General features: G+C 54.1%; 3 protein-coding genes across 3 annotated transcripts; 2 read left to right on the top strand and 1 right to left on the bottom strand.

Moving 5' to 3' along the window:
- Positions 1 to 212: 212 nt before the first annotated feature.
- Positions 213 to 1,940, top strand: LOC147646498 (serine/threonine-protein kinase pim-1-like). The gene is made up of 3 exons (XM_086873301.1): positions 213 to 308; positions 509 to 1,454; positions 1,753 to 1,940. Exons 1-3 carry the CDS (start codon positions 213 to 215, stop codon positions 1,854 to 1,856), a joined length of 1,146 nt encoding a protein of 381 aa, XP_086729427.1. The 3' UTR covers positions 1,857 to 1,940.
- An 8,140-nt stretch (positions 1,941 to 10,080) lies between these two features.
- On the bottom strand, positions 10,081 to 13,203 carry LOC147646497 (uncharacterized). The gene is made up of 3 exons (XM_086873300.1): positions 13,148 to 13,203; positions 11,022 to 11,100; positions 10,081 to 10,827 (listed from the first exon to the last, which is right to left on the bottom strand). The coding sequence occupies exons 1-3, from the start codon at positions 13,201 to 13,203 to the stop codon at positions 10,081 to 10,083; spliced, it is 882 nt and encodes a 293-aa protein (XP_086729426.1).
- An 8,651-nt stretch (positions 13,204 to 21,854) lies between these two features.
- LOC147646496 (olfactory receptor 14C36-like) lies at positions 21,855 to 22,811 on the top strand. Its single transcript, XM_086873299.1, has one exon. The coding sequence runs from the start codon at positions 21,855 to 21,857 to the stop codon at positions 22,809 to 22,811; it is 957 nt and encodes a 318-aa protein (XP_086729425.1).
- The last annotated feature ends 559 nt before the right edge of the window (positions 22,812 to 23,370 follow it).

Below are 23,370 nucleotides of genomic sequence, written 5' to 3'. Positions count from 1 at the left end.
TGGACCCTTGGACTTCAACATGGGCGCATCCCTGAGCACTGACATGGCCAGGGAAAGCCCACAGGTCCAAGTGGAAGCCCAGCCCGATCCAGGGGAGCCGTCTCAGGAGCAGGGGGAGGAGCAGCAAGTGTCCTGGAGCCAGCAGCTGCCGGACCACAGCTCCCAGGTGACGGTGCTGGACGTGCCAGCTGGCAACAACCTGTGCCTGGTGGATGAAAAGATTCCCGGGGGACCAGGGAGTTTCCTCCATCTCCAGGAAGCTGCTCCCATACAGCCACCAAATACCAACAAGGCTTCTGTACCGGCAGGTGAGACCTGAGGAGCTGTCTGAGGCTGCCATGGGGCTCTGGAGGGACATTCCCAGGCCAGGCCAGGGCCTCTGAGAGCAGCCTAGAAGCAGGTCAGAGCAAGGTGGCTGGCGCTGGCTGTGGCCGCTGCACATGCGGACACTTGGGGGGTTCCTGGGAGCATCAGGCGCTGTGATGGAGGCATTGTCTCCTCCTCACAGCCCGACGGCACCTGTGTTCCACTGGAGATCGTGCTGATGGAAAAGGTGAGCTTTGGCTGCCGCAGAATCATCCAGTTCCTCGACTGGCTCCAGCTGCCTGACAGCTTTGTGCTGGTGATGGAGCGTCCAGAGCAATCTCGGGATCTCTTGCATGTCCTGCTGGAGCAAGAGTTCCTGAGCGAGGAGGTGGCACGCTGGCTTTTCTGGCAGGTGCTGGAGGCCGTGTGGCACTGCACCGCCTGCGGCGTCCTGCACCGGGACATCAAGCCAGAGAACCTCCTCGTCAACCTGGAGACTGGCGAGCTGAAGCTGATCAACTTTGGTTGCGGCATCTTCTTGCAGGAGCGGGCCTTCACAGAGTTTGCTGGTGAGCCCAGAGCGCGGGCCCTGCTCCCAGTGCCAGGCACGGCATGGCCCCATTCCCTCCTGGGCCGTGGGGTCCGGCATTCAGCCGGCTGCCGGCTGCCCTGTGGCACGGGGCAGGTGCTGTGCCCCAGGAGCCGGCTGCCGGCCCTGCCGACAGAAAGGGGCTGCAAAAGCCGGGCCCTGGGTCCTCGGCTTGGCAGGCCCGCAAGGCCTTGGGCTGCTCCGCTGGTGTTGTCAGCCTTGCAGAATGGTTTCTTGGCTTTGGCCCATTGTCAGGGGGAGGCAGGCAGGCCTTGGGGGGAAGTTGTGGCCATGGCTGCAGCCCCTGCCTCTGGCAGGAAACTGGCGCCAGGCTCTGGAAGGCAGCAGCCTGCGCCTGAGCAGCGCCACCCGTCTCCCCTAGGAACACGCACGTACTGCCCACCCGAGTGGATCGGCCTGCGCTGCTACCACGGCGATGGGGCGACCATCTGGTCCCTGGGCGTGCTGCTGTTGGAGATGGTGTGCGGGTTCCTGCCCTTTGAGAACGAGCGTGACACCGTGTTGGGGCAGCTCTTCTTCCCGCAGGAGGTCTCTCCAGGTTGGTATGCAGCCTGAAGCAGGCAGGCTTTGGCAGGTGGCACCGCGCAGCCCAGCCCGGCCCTCCCGCAGCTCCACGGAACGTCCATGTGCCCTCAAGGGCCGGCTGCAGCAGGTGGCCCGTGGCAGGCTGGGTGTGGCACGCTTGGCTGAAGGAGGGGACGCTTGTCCTGCCGTGCCGCTCTCCCGCCAAGGGCAGCTCCCAGCACACGCAGCGTGGCCCGGCTTCTGCAGGCGCCGGGAGCAGCTGGGCAGGAGCCTTCTGCAAGTGAGCGCCGCTTTCTGCCTTCTCTCCCCAGAGTGCCAACATCTGATCCGCTGGTGTTTGTCCAAGCACCCCATGGACCGGCCGGTGCTGGAGCAGATCTTCTACCACCCTTGGGTGTTGGGCGGGCATTTCTGATGCCTTGGTGCAGCCTCTGCAGCACCCAGTTCCCGTGTCCCACGCAGGACTGAGGGCCCAGGAAATAAAACAACCCAAAACCCACTGCGGGCCTGGAAGTTTTGTCCTGGTTAGCAACTTCAGCTAAGGGAACCTCTCGGCAAAAGGGGTAATCAGAGCGTTCCCTTCAGACTTTGTCAAGCTTTTGGTGTCTTTCCTCCAGGTTGTCCCTCAAAATCAGAGGGGGGTGGAGCCTGCACCAGTCCCCCCAAATCGGTGGGAGACAGAGACTACTCCCAGGCCCCTCAAAACTGGAGGAGGATGGAGACGATCCCCGGGCCCCCCAAACTGAAGGGAGATAAATACCTGGCAACCCAAAATAAGAGATGGATGGAGCACACAGCATCCCCCAAGTCAGAGGGGGAAGGGGAGACTGCCAGCCCCCCCAAAGAGGAGGGGAATTGTGTCTGTGCCAGCCCCACAAATTGCAAGGGGATAGAGAACACCCCTGGCCTGGCAGAGGGCAAAGAGCAGCCGGGGGATGTCGGGATGGTGACAACACTGGCACCCTCCAAATCAGAGTGGGACAAAGAGCCCGCACAGGCTTCCCAGAAGCAGAAAGGGGGCAGCAAATATCCCCTGTCCCCCTAAGTCGGAGGGGCACAGACACAAAAGGCCCCACAAAAAGAGCATGAGGAACCAAGAGCACTGCTGGCCCCACAAGGGTAAGGAGGATGGAGAAACTCCCCATCTGTCTTTGTTTTGGAAATAGGTGTCTGCTAGGGAGGGCAGGGGCCTCCCCTGGAATGAAAATGTAGACCCCCTCCCTTTGAATTATTATAATTCTGAAATCAAGGGGCTTTCAGGAAGAGATCTGGGGGTAGGAATAACAGTTCTTTATTAGTATTTATAACGAGGCAAACAAACAACAATAACTACAGCATTAACAAGAAAACAGAACCAGGGGGCCCGTGACAGCTTTCTCGGCTGAGATGGGATGGAGGAGAGGCTTTGTTTCACAAACCCCCTCGGGTGGGCAGTCCTGGTGCTCCTGCAGGGCTCTGAGGAACACTCAGCTGGAATAGCAGGGATGAGCTGAGATCCTGGGCCGGTGGCTGAGGTGGATCAGCAGCTCCGCGGCGGTGCCTGGCACTGCCACACGTCCCTGCAGGACAGGGGGTGCGAGGCCACCAACAAAGAGGGGAGAAGGAGAAGCAGCAGCAGCTCCGTCTGGGTGATGGCGAAATTCTCTTGTGCCCACCGCAGCAGCTCCGTGACCCAGAAAAAAAAAAGTCTTTCCCCGAAGCCAAAGAAAGCCAGCTAAAAACTGTCCCCAGTCTCCTCTTTTCCTGCCCCCTTCCCCGCCTGGGCCCAGCCACTCTTTGTCCTTTGTCGAGCACCCACCAAGTACCCACAGTTAGGTTGTCCCCGCAACTAATGGGTAAAAATTGCACCAGCAAGCCAGAACAAAAAAAGGACACCTAACCTCCAATACAACTCCTGGATTCCAGCAATGTTCAGATAGAAATCCCAAGAGGAGGTAGGCTCAAGATGTGTGCTTGCCTTGTGGTCAGCCTTAAATACCCCTTGGTCTTCCTGGCCCATTCCCCAGGTGGGATTTCCGGTCATTTGGTCACTCAGGAGCTGGGCTGGGGGCTCCAGAGGTGGGTGTGGAGCATTGCCTTTGGTGTGCCAGGGACTGGCAGACACTGCTGGGCTGGGATAGAGGCTCTGGGGGGATTGGGGTTCCAGGGCAGTGCAGTGCTGGGGTTACAGGGCAGGACAAGGCTGGACCTGACCCTTCCTCCCCTTTGAAACACAAAATGTTTCCAGCCATCAATCTCTTCCATTCTCTCACAACAGGCAAAGCTGGAGGTGGAATTCCAATTTTGGTCATGGGCACCTGGCTGAGATGGACAATTCTTTTCCATAGGAAGGAAAGCACAGAGACCCAGGGTTTGGAAGGCAGGTGAGAGCGGGACATCAGGAGGCCACAGCCAGCCCAACTTGTCAGTAATGGCAGATTTTGTCTGGGAGAAGTCTTTGGATGTAGGGAATGTTGGAGGTGGAATCTAAATTTTGGCCATGGATGCCTGGAGAAGCAGGACAGTTCTTTCCCATAGGAAGGAACTCACAGTGCCTTCCCCAGTGTTTCAGTAGCCGATGAGAAGAGACCCTCAACATGTCAAGGTCAGTTGGACCAGTCAGGTGCCCCTGGGAGGCCAAAGCAGCCAGACCTGTTCTGTGTTCCCTTGATTTTAATGGGGCCCCATAGAGTCACAATGGACCCTTACTTCCATGGGGCCCTCCAGTGTCACAATGGTGCTGTGATTCCATGGGATCCTGCAGTGTCAGAGTGGAGCACTGATTATAAGAAGACCTGCAGTGTCACAGTGGACTCTTGATTCCATGGAGTACCACGGTGTCACAATGGCCTCAGGATCCATCAGGCCCTGCAGTGTCACAATGGTCCCAGCGATTCCATGAGGCCTTGCAGTGTCACAATGGTCTCTGTGGTCCCACAGGCCCCTCAATGTCACGTGACTCCTCTGTTCCATGAGGCCTGAAATGTCACAATGGACCTTGGCGGTTTGCAGTGTCACAAAGGTCTCCTCTGGCTCCACAGTGTCACCCTGGACCTTTGGTTCCATGCAGCCCTGCAGTGTCACAAAGGCCTCTTGGTTTCACGAGGCCCCACAGTATCCCAATGGTCCTCTTGGTTCTGTGGGGACCACAATGGTCTCACTGGTTCCATGAGGCCCCACAGTGTCACAATGCTTTGTTTATTTCATGGTGCCATGCAGTGTCACAATGGTCCCTTGGTTCCATGGGGCCCTGTGCTGGTGCATTCCCCCTCCCCTTCTCAGGCCGCCCTGCCAGCTGAGAAATGCTCCTTGGGCCTGGGCCTTGGCCAACAGCCCCTGGGCTCAGCTCCTCTGCAGCTCATCAGAAACACTGTCTGCTCCCAGGCACTGCTGCTGCCCAAGCAGCTCCTGCTTGCTTCAGGAGCAGCCCTGGGAACTGTTCCTGTTCCCTGCGTGGCACAACATCCCTGTTCTCAGCCTTGCAAAGAAAGCTGTTGATGCCAGGTGTGGCCAGGATGAAACATTGCTGTGCCTGAAGCCCCTCTCTTGGGGCCCTACAAACAGCGCTCCAAAAGGAGCCCCTTGCAGCTCTCCTGGGCCAGCCACCTCCCTCGGAGTGGGGCCTCTGTGAGCCGGGAACTCTCCCGTTTGCTGCACTCGGGGCATCCCCGAACAAGGACGGAGCCTGGGCCGATCCCCCCACTCCTCCAGGCTCAGCCCTTGGCCCGCTGGGGAGATGCCAAAGCATCGGCAGGGAGCATTTCCCTGCCCTGCAGGGGAATTTCTCACAGCTGCCTTGCACTGCCTCTTTGTGTCTGTGTGCACACACCAGTGCTGTGCCCTGGCAAATGTGGCAGAAATGCTGCTCTGGGAGGGGCTGGAGTGCCTTGGAGATCTGAGTCAGTCAGGCCTGTGAGTGAGGGTAAGTCATGAAGTATAAGCTAAGTTAAATGATTCTAAGTGTTGTTCTTTTGGTAAATTGTTGTTGCTTTGTTTCCTTGCTGTGCCTGACGTTTCCAGTCAGGAGCAGAGTGACTCTTGTACACTGGGGTTCCTGAAATACCCTGCAAACAGGGCTGGCCCAGAGTGTCACAATGTCCCTGTGGTTCCATCAGGCCCCGCAGTGTCACAGTGCTTCCTGCACACCCTAAGGCCCCCACATCCCCCAGCACAGGCTATTGTGATAGATAGAAACTCTTTTGTTCGCCTAAATATATAGATAAGATAGAATGCTTTGCGAAATTGTACTTTAGATATAAAGTTGAGAAAGGGGCTGAAGGCCACTAACTCGCTGAAGTTGGCATAATTAATAACAGCCTAGCAGAAATTCCTGGAACACTAGGACAAGATAAACTTGGAGAGAGAAACAGTGAGAAAAGGTCAATGGAACAGGAGTGAGGAAGACTTGAAGCCTCCCTTCTACGACCACAAGAGGGCAGAAAAAGATCATCTAATGACCAGAGACGCATGCTCAGAAACGCCGGAAGAAAGCCACATCACCAGGAGGCCGAAACGAATAAAAGGACAAACACGGAAGCGGGAAGCACGGCAGCTCCGTGGGAAGAGGTTTCTCCTCCTCCTCCCTGCCGCCCAGTGCCGACTTTGCTTATTGCTGGCTTGCTATAATTAATAAAAACCTTTCCTTATATATCCTTTTCTAGTGTATCTATAACAGATTTGGTGCCCGTGACTCGGATGCAATCTGCAGGACGGATTCTCGGTACCACCAGTGGGCGCCCCCGCTTTAATATTTAGCAGTCCAGAGGACTGGTTCCTGCCTCAGTTGCACCGACGAACCTAAATCTAAGCAATAAGCAAAAGGGAGACCGGTCGACCCTTTAAAATCTGTGCACAGTGTCCGGACGAAGACGCAGGACGCGTGAGTATTACGGGAGCCGTTCGGTCGGGGTCGGGATCCTGGAGTGTGGCGAGTGGTGTGTGTGAGAGAGGGGGACTGGCAGCCAGATTCCCCAAGCGAGTGTTGACCCTCAGTAGTGCGGTTCCCATTGGCCCGCGAGGGCGTGGGCCACGAGCGAGGGGAAGCGAAAGAGGCTGTGTGATTGAAGGCACTCCGGAAGAATGGGGCAGGGGAAGAGCAAGCACCCTGTACCTATTAAACTCCCACCGGTACCTAGAGATAGTCCGAGAACATCATTTGGTGAAGCGAGAACCCCTCATGGCACTAACAGTAGCCGTATTGCTAGGCATAAGAGGAACTGGACTAGAAACAGGTAGAGCGTCCTTGGCGAATCAGCAGCAGGGGTTCAGAGAGCTTAAAATTTCAGTAGATGAGGATTTAAGAAGAATTGATAAATCTATAAAAGACCTCACAGACTCCCTAGACTCGCTAGCTGAAGTGGCCTTGCAAAACAGAAGGGGATTAAATCTATTATTTTTACAGCAAGGGGGCCTATGTGCTGCACTCAGGGAAGAATGCTGTGTATATGTAAACAAAAGTGGGGTAGTAAGAGAAACTATGGTCAAATTACGGGAAGGACTGGAAAAGAGAAAGAGAGAACAAGAAATGCAACAAAGTTGGTACGAATCCTGGTTTAACTATTCTCCCTGGTTAACAACTCTGCTATCCACCATAGCGGGACTGCTAATTTGACTAATTTTAGGACTTACTTTTGGCCCTTGCATCTTCAACAAAATCATTAACATCATGAAAAACAGGTTAAAAGCAGCTCACCTTATGTTAATACAAGCTAAATATGAAGCCTTAAATGGGGAAGAGACAGAAGATTATTTAGAACTAAGTAAAAGAGAACTACAAAGATTTAGCGAACAAAAGTAAGGAATAGAAAAAAGGGGGGATTGTGATAAGCAGAGACCCTTTTGTTCGCCTAAACATGTAGATACGATGCTTTGCAAAACTATGCTTTGTGGAATCAGGATGAGGTTGAAGGTTGCTACTGATGCTTGCATAAATCATTAACGGCCTTGCGAGCTTTCTTGAATTCCAGAAAGTCACCAAAGATAAGCCTTAACAGAAAACAGTGAAGAAAGGTCAAAAAGATAAGACTGAGGAAGACCTATGATCTTCATCCCGCGACCACCAGAAGGCAGAAAAAGACCCCCTAGCAACCGGAGACAAATGCGCAGAGACGCCCGAGAAAGGACACGTAACCCAGAAGCCAAGTTAAAAGGGGGAGTACGGAAACCAGCGGCACGGCAGTTTCGCGGAGCAGGAACTCTCCTGCTCCCCTGTCACCCAGCGCTGATCTTTTGCTTATTGCTTGCTTGCTGTAATTAATAAAACTTTTCTCTGATTGAACCATATCACTCTCCTGAGTGAATTCATAACAATCGCCATTGCAGCCATGTCCCCTGGGCCTGGCTCTCCCCTTTCTTCTGCCCCTGCCTTGTCTCTGCTGGCATGAAGAGTTGTTTCATTATTATCTTGTCCCCAAGGTGCTGGGGCCAATTGCTTCCCAGTCAGGCTCCTGGAGCAGCAGTGGCTTTTCAGAGCCCAGCCAGAAATGAGCCCTGAAGCAGCAGCTCTGCAGTGCTGGCCACCAGGCCGGGGTGCCAAGGGAGCCTTCTGGCCATGGCCTGGGAGCAGCTGCTGCTGCCAAGGTGCCTTTGGTGCCTCAGGCTGTCCCTGGCACAGCTCCCAGCACGGCACTCTGCACTTGTGCCCGAGCCCTTCCCTGGCTTGGGGCTGGCCTGGGGCTTTTCCTGCAGTGGGATCTGCCCTGGCCATGGCACAGGAAAGGCAGTTCCTGCTGGAGCAGGAGGCTGTGCCTGGAATGAGCTCAAACAACTCCAGCAAAGCCCTGTTTACTTCAAAATTGCTTTCTAGAGCACTATAGTCTAATAATTGTTATAGCTCCTCTACTCTGGAGTAAATAACTCTTTTTCTTTATTTACTTTGTGATGTAAATAAATCTGTCTAATCATGCCAGAATCAGTGACAGTGGTATTTGTATAAATATAACTGATATTCCATTGTTAATCCTGTGGGACAAATTGCATTACGGTTCAGTTCCAACTGTCCAATTATTACACATAAACCTTTGACAAACTCCGGGGTTGGGTTTGGATCCTGCCACTCCCAGTCTCCTCTCTTAGAAGGAATTTAAAAGTCTTGGCATCCTGGAAGGGTTTGAAGATTCCTGGTGGCTGTTGGGTGTCATTTGTCTAACTCATGACCCAGCAGGAGTTTCTCCAATAAAGAAATAAAGCTTTTGCCTGAAGCTCCCACTCTGCCCATGACAGGAAGCCCTGGGAGTGTCTGTGACATCCCAGCACTTTGGCAGCCTTGGGACTCCTGGGATGTCACCGTGGAGCCCCCGGGAGTGCCTGTGACAGAGCGGTGCCTTTGCAGCCCGGGGTCCCCTGGGATGTCCCCATGGAATTGCTGGGACTGCGTCTGAGCACACGGCTCTTCAGCATCCCCAGAAACCCCTGGGAAGTCTCTGTGAAGCCCCTGTCTCTGCCTGTGACACTCTGGCTCCTGAACAGCCTGGAGACTCTTGGAATGTCCCCATGGCGCCCCTCTGAGGGCCTGTAACAAATCTGGCCCTTGGTAGGCAACCATCCCTAGCCCCATGTAGTGATGGTCTGATTCCATGGCAGTCAGCACAGCCCCTGTTGCTATGGGCAGTCCCTTGGCAGCTCCATGGAGACCCCATGCCAGGGGTGGTTGCCATGGACACCAGCTCAGGCCTGGAGCCAGAGCCCGTTGCCATGGCAACCATTTGCAGTCCCATCCCCAGGCTCATGGGATCACAGAGCCACAGAATTGGCTGAGTTGGGAGGGAGCCATGGGGATCCTCCAGTCCAACTGCTGGCCCTGCACAGGACACCCCAACAATCCCAGCCTGGGCCTGGCAGCACTGGCCAAACGCTGCTGGAGCTCAGCCAGCCCTGGAGCTGGGAGCCTTCCCTGGGGAGCCTGTTCAGTGCCCCAGCAGCCTCGCGGGAAAAACCTTTTCCTCACATCCAGCCTAAACCTGCCCGCCTCAGCTCCAGCCGCTCCCTCCACTCCTGTCCCTGGGCACCAGAGGGAAGAGGTTCCCGCAGCCCCCAGCCAGGGACCCGCTCCCAAGGCTGCTGCCATGGCAACCAGGCCTGGCACCAGCTGGGATGCTCGGTTTCCATGGGCTGGGCTTCAGGAATGGCATTCCCCAATTTCCTGCTCCCGCTAAAACTGCACCTTCGCTCGCTTCCCTCCCACCTGCCATGGAAAGCACAAAAGGCAAAGATCCCGGGCTGGGATAAGAACAATTTATTTGGAACAGCAACGGGATAAGGAACAAATGGGAACAGAAACAATGTGGATAACAGAAGGGATAAGACAAACTATTCATAGGGAAAACTAAAATGCGACTGACTGGCTCTTCCTGGCCATGTATTTCCTCCTGCCAAGAAAGGACACTCTTCTCCTCTGGTGAGAGAGAGGGAGTCCTTTTCCCACCCCTGGCAATGACCTGAGATGGGATTGAATATGACAGGGCCATGGTCAGACTCTCATGTTCTTTGATCTCTCATCATGTCATTGCCATGGGCAAGAAGAGGGACAGGTGTGTTCCCAGCATGGATCCCAGGGAACACAGATCACCAGTTCTCTTCCCAATGTGGATTCTCCAAGGGGGGATGAAGCTGCAGCTGTGGAGAAAGCTCTTCCTGCACTTGGGGCACTCGCAGGGCTTCCCTTACTGGTGCCTCCGTTGGTGTCTGGTCAAGTGAGAGCTCTGGGTGAAGCTCTTCCCACACTGGGGACACCCGTAGGGTCTCTCCCCAGTGTGGATACATTTGTGTGTATTGAGGTCGGACCTGTTTCTGAAGCTCTTCCCACATTCCCCACACTCGTAGGGCCTCTCCCCAGTGTGGATGCGCCGGTGGGTGATGAGGGTGGAGTTGTGTTTGAAGCCCTCCCCACAGTCGGGGCAGCGGAAGGGCCTCTCATCCGTGTGAATCGGCTGGTGCTGGACAAGATTGGAGCTGCTGTGAAACCTCTTCCCACACTCAGGACACTCATAGGGCCTCTCCCCAGTGTGGATGCGCTGGTGGATGATGAGGTGGGAGCTGCAGCTGAAGCCCTTCCCACATTCCCCACACTTGTAGGCCCATTCCCCAGTGTGGATCATCCTGTGGCGGACCAGGCTGTTGCTCTGGCTGAAGCTCTTCCCACACTCCAAGCACTTGTAGGGCTTCTCCCCATCCCGAAGCTGCTCATGGACCACCAGCTCAGAGCCCTGGCTGGATCTCTGGCCGCCTTCCCGGCACAGGGTGGGTCTTTCCTCCTCAGAGCACCCTGGGATGGGTTTGGAGCCCCTCCTCCTGTGGGATCTCTGGGGCTTTTCCTCCCCGTTGGATTCCTCCACTGTGGGGCTGCTCAGAACGGCCTTGTCCACGAGGTTGTGCCGCAGGGATTTGTACTCCCTGGTCTCCATTCTTAGCTTCTTGTCTGGGGGAGGAAGGACAAGGAGAGGATAGGATTTGCCTCCGTGCCAGAGGGAAGGGGAAGGAGATCCCCCCAGTGCGTCCCCGGCAGGACGGCGTCAGCAGCGGGGCTGTCCTGCAGCCGGGGGCCAGGCTGGGCTGGGAGATGGAGCAGGAGAGAGGGGGAAAGGGGCACTGACTTCCTCCTCACTTGCCTGGGATTCCTGGGGCATCTTCCTCTTCCTTGCAGCCTTCTCATCCATCCAGCCAAGGTTTGGGATGGGGAAATCCTGGTTCGGGAGAGAACAAGGAATGAGCATCCTGAGTTTGAAGGTCCCTCTGTCCAAGTCCCTCTCTAGAAGTCACCAGGGCATCTGGGGTGTCTTGGTTTGAAAGGAAAGGTGTTTGCTAAGGAAAGCAGAAACTCCCATTGAAATTGATAAAAATGTAAGCAACAGCCCTCTCCAAATTATTATAATCTTGATATCAAAGTGATCTCAGATAAGCAATGAAGCAATAATCCCATAGAATTGTGTACATTACCTCTGAAGTTCCCGTGCTGTAGATGGGTCTGGTCTCTCCTCTGGGAATCCAGTGGAGAAAGACTGCCTGTGGTGTTCTGATTCCCAGATAATATCCATGCAGGAATGCTTGGCTCCTCCTCCTGGGTGGAGCATCTCACAATGGAATGATGTCATTTTATCAGTCCTGCACTGAGACTCAATGGCCCATTAACAGAAGATATCCCCTTGGAGGAAGGATGGGTGGTGGAAGAGATAAAGAACACTGCCACACCTGGTTTTAACAGCTGGCCCATTAACAGAAGACATCCCCCAGTTATGAGGGATGGGTCATGGAGGAGATAATGAAAACTGCTCCACTAGTTTTTAAAAGATGGTGATAGAATACATACTTTTGGTTACAGGTACTTTTGGTTTTGTGAATTCAGGGAGTGAATCCCAGTTCGACTGGGATATACTGGGCCTGAGATCATACTGGGATAACAAGCACCTAACTGGGATTACAAGGACTGTCTGGGAATGGCTATGGACATGCTGAGGGCAGCTGGCATATACTGGGAGTGTCTGTGACCATATTGGGGATGACTGGGAACACACTGGGAACAATGGGAACCATGCTGGGGACAACTGGGAACAACTAGGAGTGACTGGGTCTACACTGGGGGCAGCTGGGCATAACTGGGACCATGCAGGGATCAGCTGGGATCATCTGGGGAGCGACTGAGACTATGACTAGGGGCAACTGGGTGCAACTGGAATCACGCTGGGAGGAACAGGGAGCAACTGGAACCATCCTGAGGGTAACTGGCATCCTACTGGGATCACAGTGGGAGCAGTTGGGCCATGCTGGGCAAGACTGGGACCATACTGGCAGCAACTGGGACTGCACTCAGCGTGACTGGGAGTGGCTGGGAGCAACTGGGATCAGCCTGAGGAGTGACTAGGAGCAACTGGGATAGACTGGAAGAAACTGAAACCACAGTGCAGGTAAATGGGAGCAACTGGAACCACAGTGGATAATCCTGGGAGCAGCTGTGCCCATGCTGGGTCATACTGGGATCCTACTAGAACTAGCTGGGATCATACTGGGAGTGAGTGCAAAGGGGCTGGCTGGGACTGGAACCATGCTGGAGGTGACTGGGAGCAACTGGGCCCATCCTGGGAGTGACAGGGAGTCACTCTGGCCATGACTGGAATCATACTGGGAGGGCCTGGGTGTGACTGGAACCATACTGGGGGTGGCTGGGTGCAACAACTCATACTGGGGGTGACCGAGATTGTAGTGGGAGTGACTGGGATCATTCTGGAAGTGTTTTTCTGTAGATCTTACGTCTTTCTGGTCTCTTTTTATTCTCCTTCCTATCCTACGTACCTGGAATATTTTTGGATATCTTAATGTTACCCAAAATCTTAAGAGTTAACACTTTTTAGGTTAAATGAGCTAAGTTTGCAAAGTTAAGGCTATGGTAAGAGTTCTTTGTGCAGTTGGATGTTGTATTAAACCCTTTGCCATAGTTCCTTGATTGTCTGTATTTCGTCAGTTAAATTTTGTGTCATTTTGACCTCTTAGCTCAGTTGGTCAGAGCATGGTGCCAGTATCACCGAGTTTGTGGGTTCAATCCTTGTGTGGGCCATTATCTTAAGAGCTGGACTTGATGGTCCTTGTGGGTCCCTTCCTACCAAGAATATTCTTTGCATCTGTCCATGCTGAGAAGATCTGGTTGTTGTTTCTCCTGTGCGCCAAATTCAAGCACAGGAACCTTTGGTTACCACCAGCATTGAAGTGTTCTGGGGTGTTACAGCCCTGCAGGCTCACAGTGGCCTCTTGTTTCCATAATGCTTCAGACTGTCCCACTGGTCCCTTGCTTCCATGGGCCCAAGAGTGCCACAACGATCCCCTTGGTTCCACAACTTCCCATGGTGTCACACTGGCCCCTTGGTTCCATAAGGATCTGGAGTGTCACACAGGTTTATGGCATTTGTCCTTGCTGCCCCTCACATCCCACTGCCCCACAAAGAGCCCCGAGCCACCCGTGAGGGACAGGCCCTGCTGGGCCAGGCCTGGGCTCAGGGCTTGGCCTTTCTGCTTCCTCCAACCCAGCCAAGGCTGGCTCAGCATTGCAGTTCCCTGCTCAGAGCCTTTGGCTCTCGGCAATCCTGGTCTCCAGGATCTGCTCTCACCAGTCCCTGGGGAGCCTTTGGCAGTCCCTGCCCACAGTCGGGCTGATTGAAGCTCCAAGGGACTTGGAGTTTTGCTTCTGACTCCTTGAGCAGCTTCTTCAGCCTGAAGGAGGGACATAGGAGGATCAGGGAAAGGAGAAAGAACCACAAGGTCAAGCACTCCCTGAATTCACAGGCCCCCACCTGTGGGATCATCACCCCCCATCCCAGAAGTGCCCGGGGAGGGGGAGCTCAGCCCAGATATTCTGGGCTGTCCCTGGATTGGGTTTTTTTGGGGGGATGTTTGAAGAATGAAGAACTCCAAAGCTGAGTGGAAATGGGGGAACTTTTTGGATTCCTGGCACTCCCAGCAGCCTGAAGAGGTCAGGGATCGAGTAGACAGGGGACCCCCAGTACAAGCATGAACCCCAGCAGCTGGGACAGGGAGGAACCCCTGAACACCAAAGGAGGGAGACCAGAGATGGGGAACACCTGGGAGGCATTTTCAGGGCTAAGTCCTGGTGTTTGGGAGGTTTATATGGACCCCATGTCTTGGGTTGCAATGCAAGTTGTAACCAGAAGTATGTATTCTATCACCATCTGTTAAAACCTGGTAGAGCAGTTTTCTTTATCTCTTTCATCACCCATCCCTCATAACTGGGGGATATCTTCTGTTAATGGGCCAGCTGTTAAAACCAAGTGGGGCAATGTTCTTTATCTCTTCCACCACCCATCCTTCCTCCAGGGGGATATCTTCTGTTAATGGGCCATTGAGTCTCACTGCAGGAATGATAAAATGACATTATCCCATTGTGAGATGCTCCACTCAGGGGGAGGAGCCAAGCATTCCTGCATGGATATAATCTGAGAATCAGAACACCACAGGCAGTCTTTGTCCACTGGATTCCCAGAGGAGAGACCATACCCATCTACAGCGCCAGAACTTCTGAGGTAAGCTACAATCTTCTATGGGATCATTGCTTCAACAGAACCACATCTGTCACTCCTGGAGCACTGCAGCCACCATTTAATCAGACTGCTACCAGCACCCTGACCAACAGGGTGTAAGGTCCTGACTCTGTTGGTGCCTTGCTTTTTGTTGTGTTTTTTTTTTTTTTTTTTTTTGTTCTGCTGCATTTTCATTTTCCTTTCTTTAGTAAAGAATTTATATTCCTTTTCCCATATTGTTACCTGAGAGCACTTTGGTTTCAAGATTATAATAATTCGGAGGGGATGGGATGCTTACATTTTTTATCAATTTCAGTGGTGATTTCTGCCTTCCTTAGCAAACTCCTTTCAAACTAAGTCACGTCAGACGCCCAGGTGACTTCTAGAGATGGGCTTGGTAAGAGGGACCATCAAACTCAATGTGCTCATTCCTTGTTTTTTCTCAAACCAGGAGTTTCCAATCCCAAACCTTGGCTGGATGGAGAAGCAGGCTGTGAGGAAGAGGAAGATGCCATGGGACACCCAGGCAGGTGAGGAGGAAGTCAGTGCCCCTTTCCCCCTCTCTCCTGCTCCATCTCCCAGCCCAGCCTGGCCCCCGGCTGCAGGACAACCCCGCTGCCGACGCCGTCCTGCCGGGGACGCACTGGGGGGATCTCCTTCCCCTTCCCTCTGGCACGGAGGCAAATCCCATCCTCTCCTTGTCCTTCCTTCCCCAGACAAGGAGCTGAGGATGGAGACCAGGGAGGACAAATCCCCACGGCAGAACCTTGTGGAAGAGGCTGTTTTGAGCAGCTCCACGGTGCAGGACTCCAACAGGGAGGAAAATCCCCAGAGGTCCCGCAGGAGGAGGGGCTCCAAACCCATCCCAGGGTGCTCTGAGGAGGAAAGACCCACCCTGTGCCGGGAAGGCGGCCGGAGATCCAGCCGGGGCTCTGAGCTGGTGGTCCATGAGCAGCTTCAGGATGGGGAGAAGCGCTACAAGTGCTTGGAGTGTGGGAAGAGCTTCAGCCAGAGCAACAAACTGATCCGCCACCAGATGATCCACACTGGGGAATGGGCCTACGAGTGTGGGGAATGTGGGAAGGGCTTCAGCTGCAGCTCCCAGCTCATCATCCACCAGCGCATCCACACTGGGGAGAGGCCCTACGAGTGTCCCGAGTGTGGGAAGAGGTTTCAGAGGAGCTCCGATGTTGTCCTGCAGCAGCGGATTCACACGGATGAGAGGCCCTTCCGCTGCCCCGACTGTGGGGAGGGCTTCAAGTACAACACCCACCTCATCAGGCACTGGCGCATCCACACTGGGGAGAGGCCCTACACATGTGCACAGTGTGGGAAGAGCTTCACCCGGAGCTCTAACTTGACCAGACCAACGGAAGCACCAGTAAGGGAAGCCCTGCGATTGGTTCAAGTGCAGGAAGAGCTTTGTGCACTGCTGCAGCTTCATCTCACATTGGAAGACTGACATTGGGAAGAGACGTGGTGATCCATGTTCCCTGTTATCCATGCTGGGAAGACACCTGTACCTTTTCCTGCCCGTGGTAATGACATGATGTGGGATTAAAGAACATGAGAGTCTGGCCATGGTCCTGTCATTATATTCAATCCCATCTCAGGTCATTGCCAGGGGCAGGAAAAGGACTCCCTCTCTCTCACCAGAGTAGAAGGGTATCCTTTCTTGGCAGGAGGAAATGCATGTTCAGGAAGAAAGAGTCGGTGGTGGTTTAGTTTTCCCTGTGAATGGTTTGTCTTATCCCTTCTGTTACAAAATGTATTTCTGTGTCTGTTTGTTTCTTATCCTGTTGCTGTTCTCAATAAATTGTTCTTATCCCAGCCTGGGATCTTTGCCTTTTGTGCTTTCCATGGGAGATGGGAGGGAAGCGAGCAGCAGCACGGTTTCAGCAGGAGCAGGAAATTGGGGAATGCCATTCCTGAAGCCCAGCCCATGGAAACCGAGCATCCCAGCTGGTGCCAGGCCTGGTTGCCATGGCAGCAGCCTTGGGAGCGGGTCCCTGGCTGGGGGCTGCGGGAACCTCTTCCCTCTGGTGCCCAGGGACAGGAGTGGAGGGAGCGGCTGGAGCTGAGGCGGGCAGGTTTAGGCTGGATGTGAGGAAAAGGTTTTTCCCGCGAGGCTGCTGGGGCACTGAACAGGCTCCCCAGGGAAGGCTCCCAGCTCCAGGGCTGGCTGAGCTCCATCAGCGTTTGGCCAGCGCTGCCAGGCCCAGGCTGGGATTGTTGGGGTGTCCTGTGCAGGGCCAGCAGTTGGACTGGAGGATCCCCATGGCTCCCTCCCAACTCAGCCAATTCTGTGGCTCTGGGATCCCATGAGCCTGGGGATGGGACTGCAAGTGGTTGCCATGGCAACGGGCTCAGGCTCCAGGCCTGAGCTGGTGTCCATGGCAACCACCCCTGGCATGGGGTCTCCATGGAGCTGCCAAGGGACTGACCATAGCAACAGGGCCTGTGATGGTTGTCATGGAAACAGACAATAACAATGGGTCAGATGTTGCCATGGGAACAGACCACAGCAGGGAGACAGCTCTGGCCAGGAGCAGCTCCTGAGCACAGCCCAGCAGGGCTGGGGCCCTGCCAGGGCAGCTCAGGGACACAGAGAGCAGGCCCAGACAGAGCTGCCAGGGGCTCAGCACTGGCAGGGGCTGTGGGATGTGCCAGAGGGGGCTGTGTCCCAGCAGCACCTCTGTGGCTGTGTCCTGGAGCCCCAGAGCAGCTGTGATGTCAGAAAGAGGCTGTGTGACAGCTCCGAGTGGGCTGTGTGAGGTCACAGCTGGGGCTGTGACATCACAGAGTTTGTTGTGTGAGGTCACTGAGCAGCTACGGTATCATAGAGCAGATCTGTGACATCACAGTGCAGGTTGTGATATTGTAGTGTGGCTGCATGACATCACAGTGTGGCCTGGGTGATATCACTTAGTGGGTGGTGATATCAGAGAGAGGACTATGACACCAGAGGTTAGATGTACAACATCACAGAGAGGGTTGTGACATCACTGAGCAGACTGTGACACCACATGGTTGTGATATGAAATTCAAGAGTGGGCAGTGACATCATAGAAGAGCCATGTGACATCTCAGGACAGGTTGTATGACATCACAGTGCTGACTGTGACATCACAGAGTGAGCTATGACATCAAATGTGGCTGTGTGATATCACAGGAGGCTATGTGACATCACGAGGTGGTTTTGTGGCATATAGGAAGAGACATGACATCACAGAATGGTGGTGTGACATCCCAGAGCAGGTTGTGTGACACAACTGAGTGGGCTGTGACATCCCAGGTGGCTGTGTGACATCTCGAGGTCACTGGGGAGGTCACTCTGCCCCGACCTCCTTCCCAGTTCCCCCCAGAGAAGTCCAACGCTGCCCTTGCAGCAGCCTGTCTGCACAGAAACACTTCCAGGGCTCTCTGCATTTCCCTTCCCTCACTCTTGCCTCACTCACACACCTCCCAACAACCCACTTGGTGCTTTCAGCTGCAAGGAGTTCAAAGCTTGTCTGTCCTTCAGCAGCTGCTCTAATTCTGCCTTCAGCCAACTCTGGGGTTGTGTTTATTGTAGAACTCCCTGTGTGTCTGAAACATTCCTTGTGTGGCTCTGCCTTGGGGAAGGGGAACCTCCTTGGTGGCACCTTGGGCTTGGCACACACTTGAGGAGGGTGTCTGTTTTCCATGGGGAAACTCAGCAGTTTTAGATTGCGAAAATCAAAGAAGGAAAACCCCTCTTTGCCTGAGTGCAGCCAGTTCTGTGAGCAAAGCAGGTCCCAGGGGAGTGAGGAGAGACAGGATGGGGCTGGGGAATGTGGAGCAAGGTTGTCCCCACTGGGTCAGACCTCAAGGCACAGCTTCTCTGACCTGGCCAGACCTCCTTAGGAGAGACCCTGGATCAATATCCATCAATGAATGCTGCAGTCACCTCTGCTCTAAAGAGAACAGGAATAAAAGACACCCTTTAAAATAGGAATACATATTTCTTAGAAGCTGTTTGAACTATTTCTCCAGAACTATTGTAGGAAACTTTCCTAAGAACTGCACCAGACCAGAGGGAAATCAAGGCACAGCCATGGTTTGTTAGGATTTGCTTGATCCTAATGAGTCCCGTGGTGCATTTGGAGCTGAGCCCTTGAACCTCAGGGCCTGAGAGGAGATTGCACAAACCTTTCCAGGAGACCAAGTCAGAGGAAACACCCAAAGTGTCTCCAGGCATTAATGGGTCCCACTGAGGTCCATCCCCAACACAGGCTCCTCATGGACTCCTTGGAGGTGAGAACTGGGGGTCAGGATTGCACAAAAACCTCTCAGAGACTCAGTGTGGGAAGGAAAAGCCAAAGTAGCTGAAAAAGCCCTGAGTATCTCAAAGTATTGATGAGCCCCACTGAGTGTCAATGCAAAGCTCCCAAGGGACTCGTTAAAGCAGATAATTGGGGCCATGATTGCACAAACTTCTCAGAGACTCAGGGTGGGAAGGAAAAAGGAAAGTGCCTTAAGAACCTGAAGTACCTTGAAGCATTAATGAGCCCCACTGAGTGTTGTTACTGACAAAGGCTCTCAAGGGACTAATTAGAGCAGATAATTGGAGGCCAGGATTGCACAAAGCTCTCAGAGACTCCAAGGCAAAAGCCAAAGTCCTTTGAAAAAGCTGCAGTCCCTGGGAGCATGAAGGAGCCCCCCAGGGCCATTCCTGAGCAAGGCTCCCCAGGGACTCCTTCCAGCAGATCCCTGAGGCCACTGGCATGTGGGCTAGGGGGGATGCTGAGGGCAGGCCAAGGGGGTGACAGTGGCCAGCCTTGCTGGGGCTGTGCCAGGAGGCCCCAGGGCCTCAGGACAAGGTGTCTCCTCACAGCCCTTGCTGGCACAGCATTGGCTGCTGTGGCCCAGGGCACCAAGCCTTGGCTTCTCTTTGTCCCCAGCTGTCATCAGTGCCTCCAGTTCTCTGCTCTGCCTGGGGCCTGGGGACACTTTCTCAGTCACGTCCCTCGGTGGGACCCATTAAAAGTGAAAGAAACTTTGGAGTTGGATTCTGACTTGGAGTTCTTGAGAGCTTTCTTCCCCTCCCTGTCAGGGACTGATGTTCAGGGCCTCAGCACAAAGCCCCAAGAGGCTCATTAAAGTCCTGCTGCTGTGTCTGTGCTGCTGAGCTGGGCCAGGCTCCTGGCACAGAGGCAGCTCCTGGAAACCAAGAAGAGCTTCAAAAGCACATTTCTCTTGCTGAGCAGCTCTTCTGCCAGCCCAGCAGGGCTGGGGCACTGCCTGCAGCCACCCTGGGCACAGCCCAGAGGCACAGAGAGCTTCAATCAGTCAGGGCTGGGAAGGTGCTGAGAAGTGCCTGGGGCAGAATCCCTGCCAGCCCTTGACACAGGAAGCCTCTGGCTGCAGGACAATGCAGCTGCAGCTCCTGGAGGCATCTCCTCAAGCTGGAACATGCCAGTGCCTACAGACTCTGTGAGTACAGCTCTGAGTATTTCTGGTGGAGGGGAGGTGAATGCTCCTGAAGCTCTGACCTGCTGATGGTTTCTGATCTGTCATGGAATATTTCCAAGACAAGGATTTTGATAAAAATGAGGAAATTTCCTAAGACTTTGTATTCAGTTTCCTACTATTTAAGAATGGCAGGGAGGAGGAGGATAAATATTAAATTATTTTATAATAATTTATTATTATTGTTTCTTTTTATTTCTTAATTTTAAAATATTAAAGGTATTCTGAATTATAAAGGTAATACAAATTTTGACAAGTCCCTGAGACACTTTTAGTGATCAGTAGGTTCACAGGAGATTGCTAATGTGCTTTCAGCCATTCTGCCCATGGACTACACCAAGTAAATTATACAGGGGCTGCATAAAAGCAAAGATCCTGCTTTTTTAATCTAGTGCTCTGGGTTGCCTGGATGGGAAATTGCACATTGATATTCAGCTCTCATTTCTTTTCTCTATTCAACATCTTGTGACAGGTTGTGATAAATTAAAAAAAATAAATTCTCAGATCTTAACCAGGCAGTGACAGAAATCAGCACAGGGCCCCTTACAGGCAGCATCAGTGTCGCTTTTCCAGCCTCCTCAGGGTTGCTCTGCCATTGCCATCAGAGCCTGCAGAGCCAGAGCTGCCCCTGGGCAGTGCCCTGAGCTGGGAGGGCTCTGCAGGGCAGAGCTGAGCCCCCAGGGCTGGGCTGGGCTGGGGCAGTGCTGGCAGGGCCCAGCCCTGGGCACAGGGCAGCAGCTGCTGGCAGGGACAGCTCCAGGCAGCAGAGCCCTGGGCAGGCAGTGGGGGGAAAGTGGCACCAAGCTGTGCTGGGATTTTAGTTTAAAGTTTAAAGTTTAAAGTCTTTTCCCAAATTAACTATTCCATGATTACTTTTATACAGATCCCCATGCCAAGACACAGCAAATGTCTCAATGCAAATACCTGAGGGTGATTGTCCTGCACTGGTGCTGCCTGGCAGGGGCTGGGCAGGGCTGGGCAAGGAAAGGCTTTTCCTCAGGGCCTGGCTCTCTCTCCTTGCCTTGCCCAGGTGCTCCTGGCATTGCTGACAGCTCTCTGGGAATGGCAGCTCCAGCTGCAGGGCAGGCCCAGCCCTTGGGCTCCTCCTGTGCAGGCTGGACACAGCAATGGGATGTCCCAGCTCCCTCTGCCCCAGGAGCTCTGGGCAGGGCAGGCTGGGAGGCTGGGAATGACCCGACTCTCCTCCAGCAGTGCCATGGACAGGACCCTTGGTGTGTCCTTGGGATGCCACCCAAGCTGTGAGCTGTCTCCAGGGGACACTGGGGACAGGAGTGTCCTTGGCCAGGAGTGGGGCTGAGACTCTGAGAAAGGCTGAACCAGTTTGCTCTGCTGTGGGTCCCTCTGCTCTCAGCTGTGTCAGGCTGATTTCCAGGGGAACACAGTGCCTGCCCTCGATCTCAGAAAGGGCAGCTGGGGACAGATGGAGTGACAGAGCAGCTCCCTGCACCCTCCACTGAGTTACAGCCAATGCTCTGGCATTGCACATTTCTCTCTGATCTCTCTGGGCACACCCAAACCCTTTCAAACTGCCTTTGGGCATCACTATTCCTGAGCCCTGGGACAGGAGATGCTGCCAGGCTCCTCTGCCTCAGGAGCAGTTTGGGCTGATGCAGTCCAACCCCAGGACTGGCCCCTGACCCCGTTCCCATGACCCCACTGCTGCAGAGCAGAGCTGACTCCTCACTGTCCATGGGCAGAGCCCCTGCTCATCACAGCAATGGGGCCAGATCCCAGCAGAGCTCCAGGCACGGGGCTGAAGGAAGGGCTCTGAGAAAAGGAAAATTGGGTGGCACAGAGCAGCAGGAGCCGGGCTGGGAGAAGGGACTTGGACATTGCTCAGCCAAGTCTCCCTTGACTTGTCACTTTCTCCTCCTTCAACAGCACTCCATGGCCAGAGTGAAGAAATGTCCAACAGCAGCTCCAGCAGCCACTTCCTCCTGCTGGCATTGGCAGACACACGGCAGCTGCAGCTCCTGCACTTCTGCCTCTTCCTGGGCATCTCCCTGGCTGCCCTCCTGGGCAACGGCCTCATCATCAGCGCCGTAGCCTGCAGCCACCACCTGCACAGCCCCATGTTCTTCTTCCTGCTCAACCTGGCCCTCACTGACCTGGGCTCCATCTGCACCACTGTGCCCAAAGCCATGCACAATTCCCTCTGGGACACCAGACACATCTCCTATGCAGGATGCGCTGCACAGGTTTTTCTGATTTTCTTCTTCTTTGGATCAGAGCTTGCCCTGCTGACCATCATGTGCTACGACCGCTACGTGTCCATCTGCAAACCCCTGCACTACGGGACCCTCCTGGGCAGCAGAGCTTGTGTCCACATGGCAGCAGCTGCCTGGGCCAGTGCCTTTCTCTATTCACTGCTGCACACAGCCAATACATTTTCCCTGCCCCTGTGCCATGGCAATGCCCTGGGACAGTTCTTCTGTGAGGTGCCACACATCCTCAAGCTCTCCTGCTCTCACTCAAACCTCAGGAAACTGGGGCTTCTCATAGTTTGTGCTTTTCTGTTATTTGGCTGTTTTGTGTTCATTGTTTTCTCCTATGTGCAGATCTTCAGGGCTGTGCTGAGGATCCCCTCTGAGCAGGGACGGCACAAAGCCTTTTCCACCTGCCTCCCTCACCTGGCTGTGGTCTCTCTGTTCCTCAGCACTGCCATATTTGCCTACCTGAAGCCCCCCTCCATCTCCTCCCCATCCCTGGATCTGGCACTGTCAGTTCTGTACTCAGTGGTGCCTCCAGTCCTGAACCCCCTCATCTACAGCCTGAGGAACCAGGAGCTCAGGGATTCCCTAAGGAAAATGATGACTAGATACTTTTCAGAAGCAAAAAAGGGTTTGTTTTTTGCTTCATAGTTTTCAGAATGGAACTCATGACTGGCTCATTCCCAGTCTTTGGTGGTGGCAATGTATTCTTGCCATAATGTTGTGCTCAATTAAATGGTTTTATTCATCCCTCATCTAATTCGCTGTCTGCCTCGAGTTTTATCCAGAAGTTCTGTAAACCAGGATTTGTACTATTGCTTTATTTGAACAAAATAAACTGCCTTGCACTGCCTTCTTTATCAGGGATCCCAACTCAGACCTGCAGTTAGAGGGGAGAAAGGGAAAAGTCCCACACCAGCAGCACTGCCAGGGAGCAGCAGCACTTGGTCCTTTCAGAGCCGCTCTTCCCAGCTCCACACTCCCCTTCTCAGCCCTTCTGTGGGTGCCAGGCCAGAGTGCTCTGGCAGCTTGGTCACTGTCCTGCTGCGTGTCCGTGCTGTGCCCACAGGCAGGGACAGGCCATGGGCACTGACGGGACACAGCTGGGTTCCAGCAGCAGTTCCAGCAGCAAAGGACATCTCCTGAGGGCAGGGCAGGAAGGCTTTGCTCTCCTCCAGAGCTGCTGTCAGGAATGTGCTCCAGGAATGGG

Source organism: Cyanistes caeruleus, unplaced genomic scaffold (assembly GCF_971803275.1).
Source record: "Cyanistes caeruleus unplaced genomic scaffold, bCyaCae1.hap1.1 HAP1_SCAFFOLD_94, whole genome shotgun sequence".
Classification (NCBI taxonomy): domain Eukaryota; kingdom Metazoa; phylum Chordata; class Aves; order Passeriformes; family Paridae; genus Cyanistes; species Cyanistes caeruleus.
This window is presented reverse-complemented; position numbering and strand designations above follow the sequence as displayed.

Excerpts from the sequence above, each read along its gene's own strand:
- LOC147646498 (XM_086873301.1), top strand. The coding sequence starts at position 213 with ATGAAAAGATTCCCGGGGGACCAGGGAGTTTCCTCCATCTCCAGGAAG. Across the intron at positions 309-508 it reads CAAGGCTTCTGTACCGGCAG|CCCGACGGCACCTGTGTTCC; the intron begins GTGAGACCTGAG and ends TCCTCCTCACAG. Across the intron at positions 1,455-1,752 it reads CCCGCAGGAGGTCTCTCCAG|AGTGCCAACATCTGATCCGC; the intron begins GTTGGTATGCAG and ends TTCTCTCCCCAG.
- LOC147646497 (XM_086873300.1), bottom strand. The coding sequence starts at position 13,203 with ATGGAAGCAAGGGACCAGTGGGACAGTCTGAAGCATTATGGAAACAAG. Across the intron at positions 11,101-13,147 it reads TATGGAAACAAGAGGCCACT|GATTTCCCCATCCCAAACCT; the intron begins GTGAGCCTGCAG and ends CTCCCGAACCAG. Across the intron at positions 10,828-11,021 it reads GCCCCAGGAATCCCAGGCAA|CTAAGAATGGAGACCAGGGA; the intron begins GTGAGGAGGAAG and ends CCAGACAAGAAG.
- LOC147646496 (XM_086873299.1), top strand. The coding sequence starts at position 21,855 with ATGTCCAACAGCAGCTCCAGCAGCCACTTCCTCCTGCTGGCATTGGCA.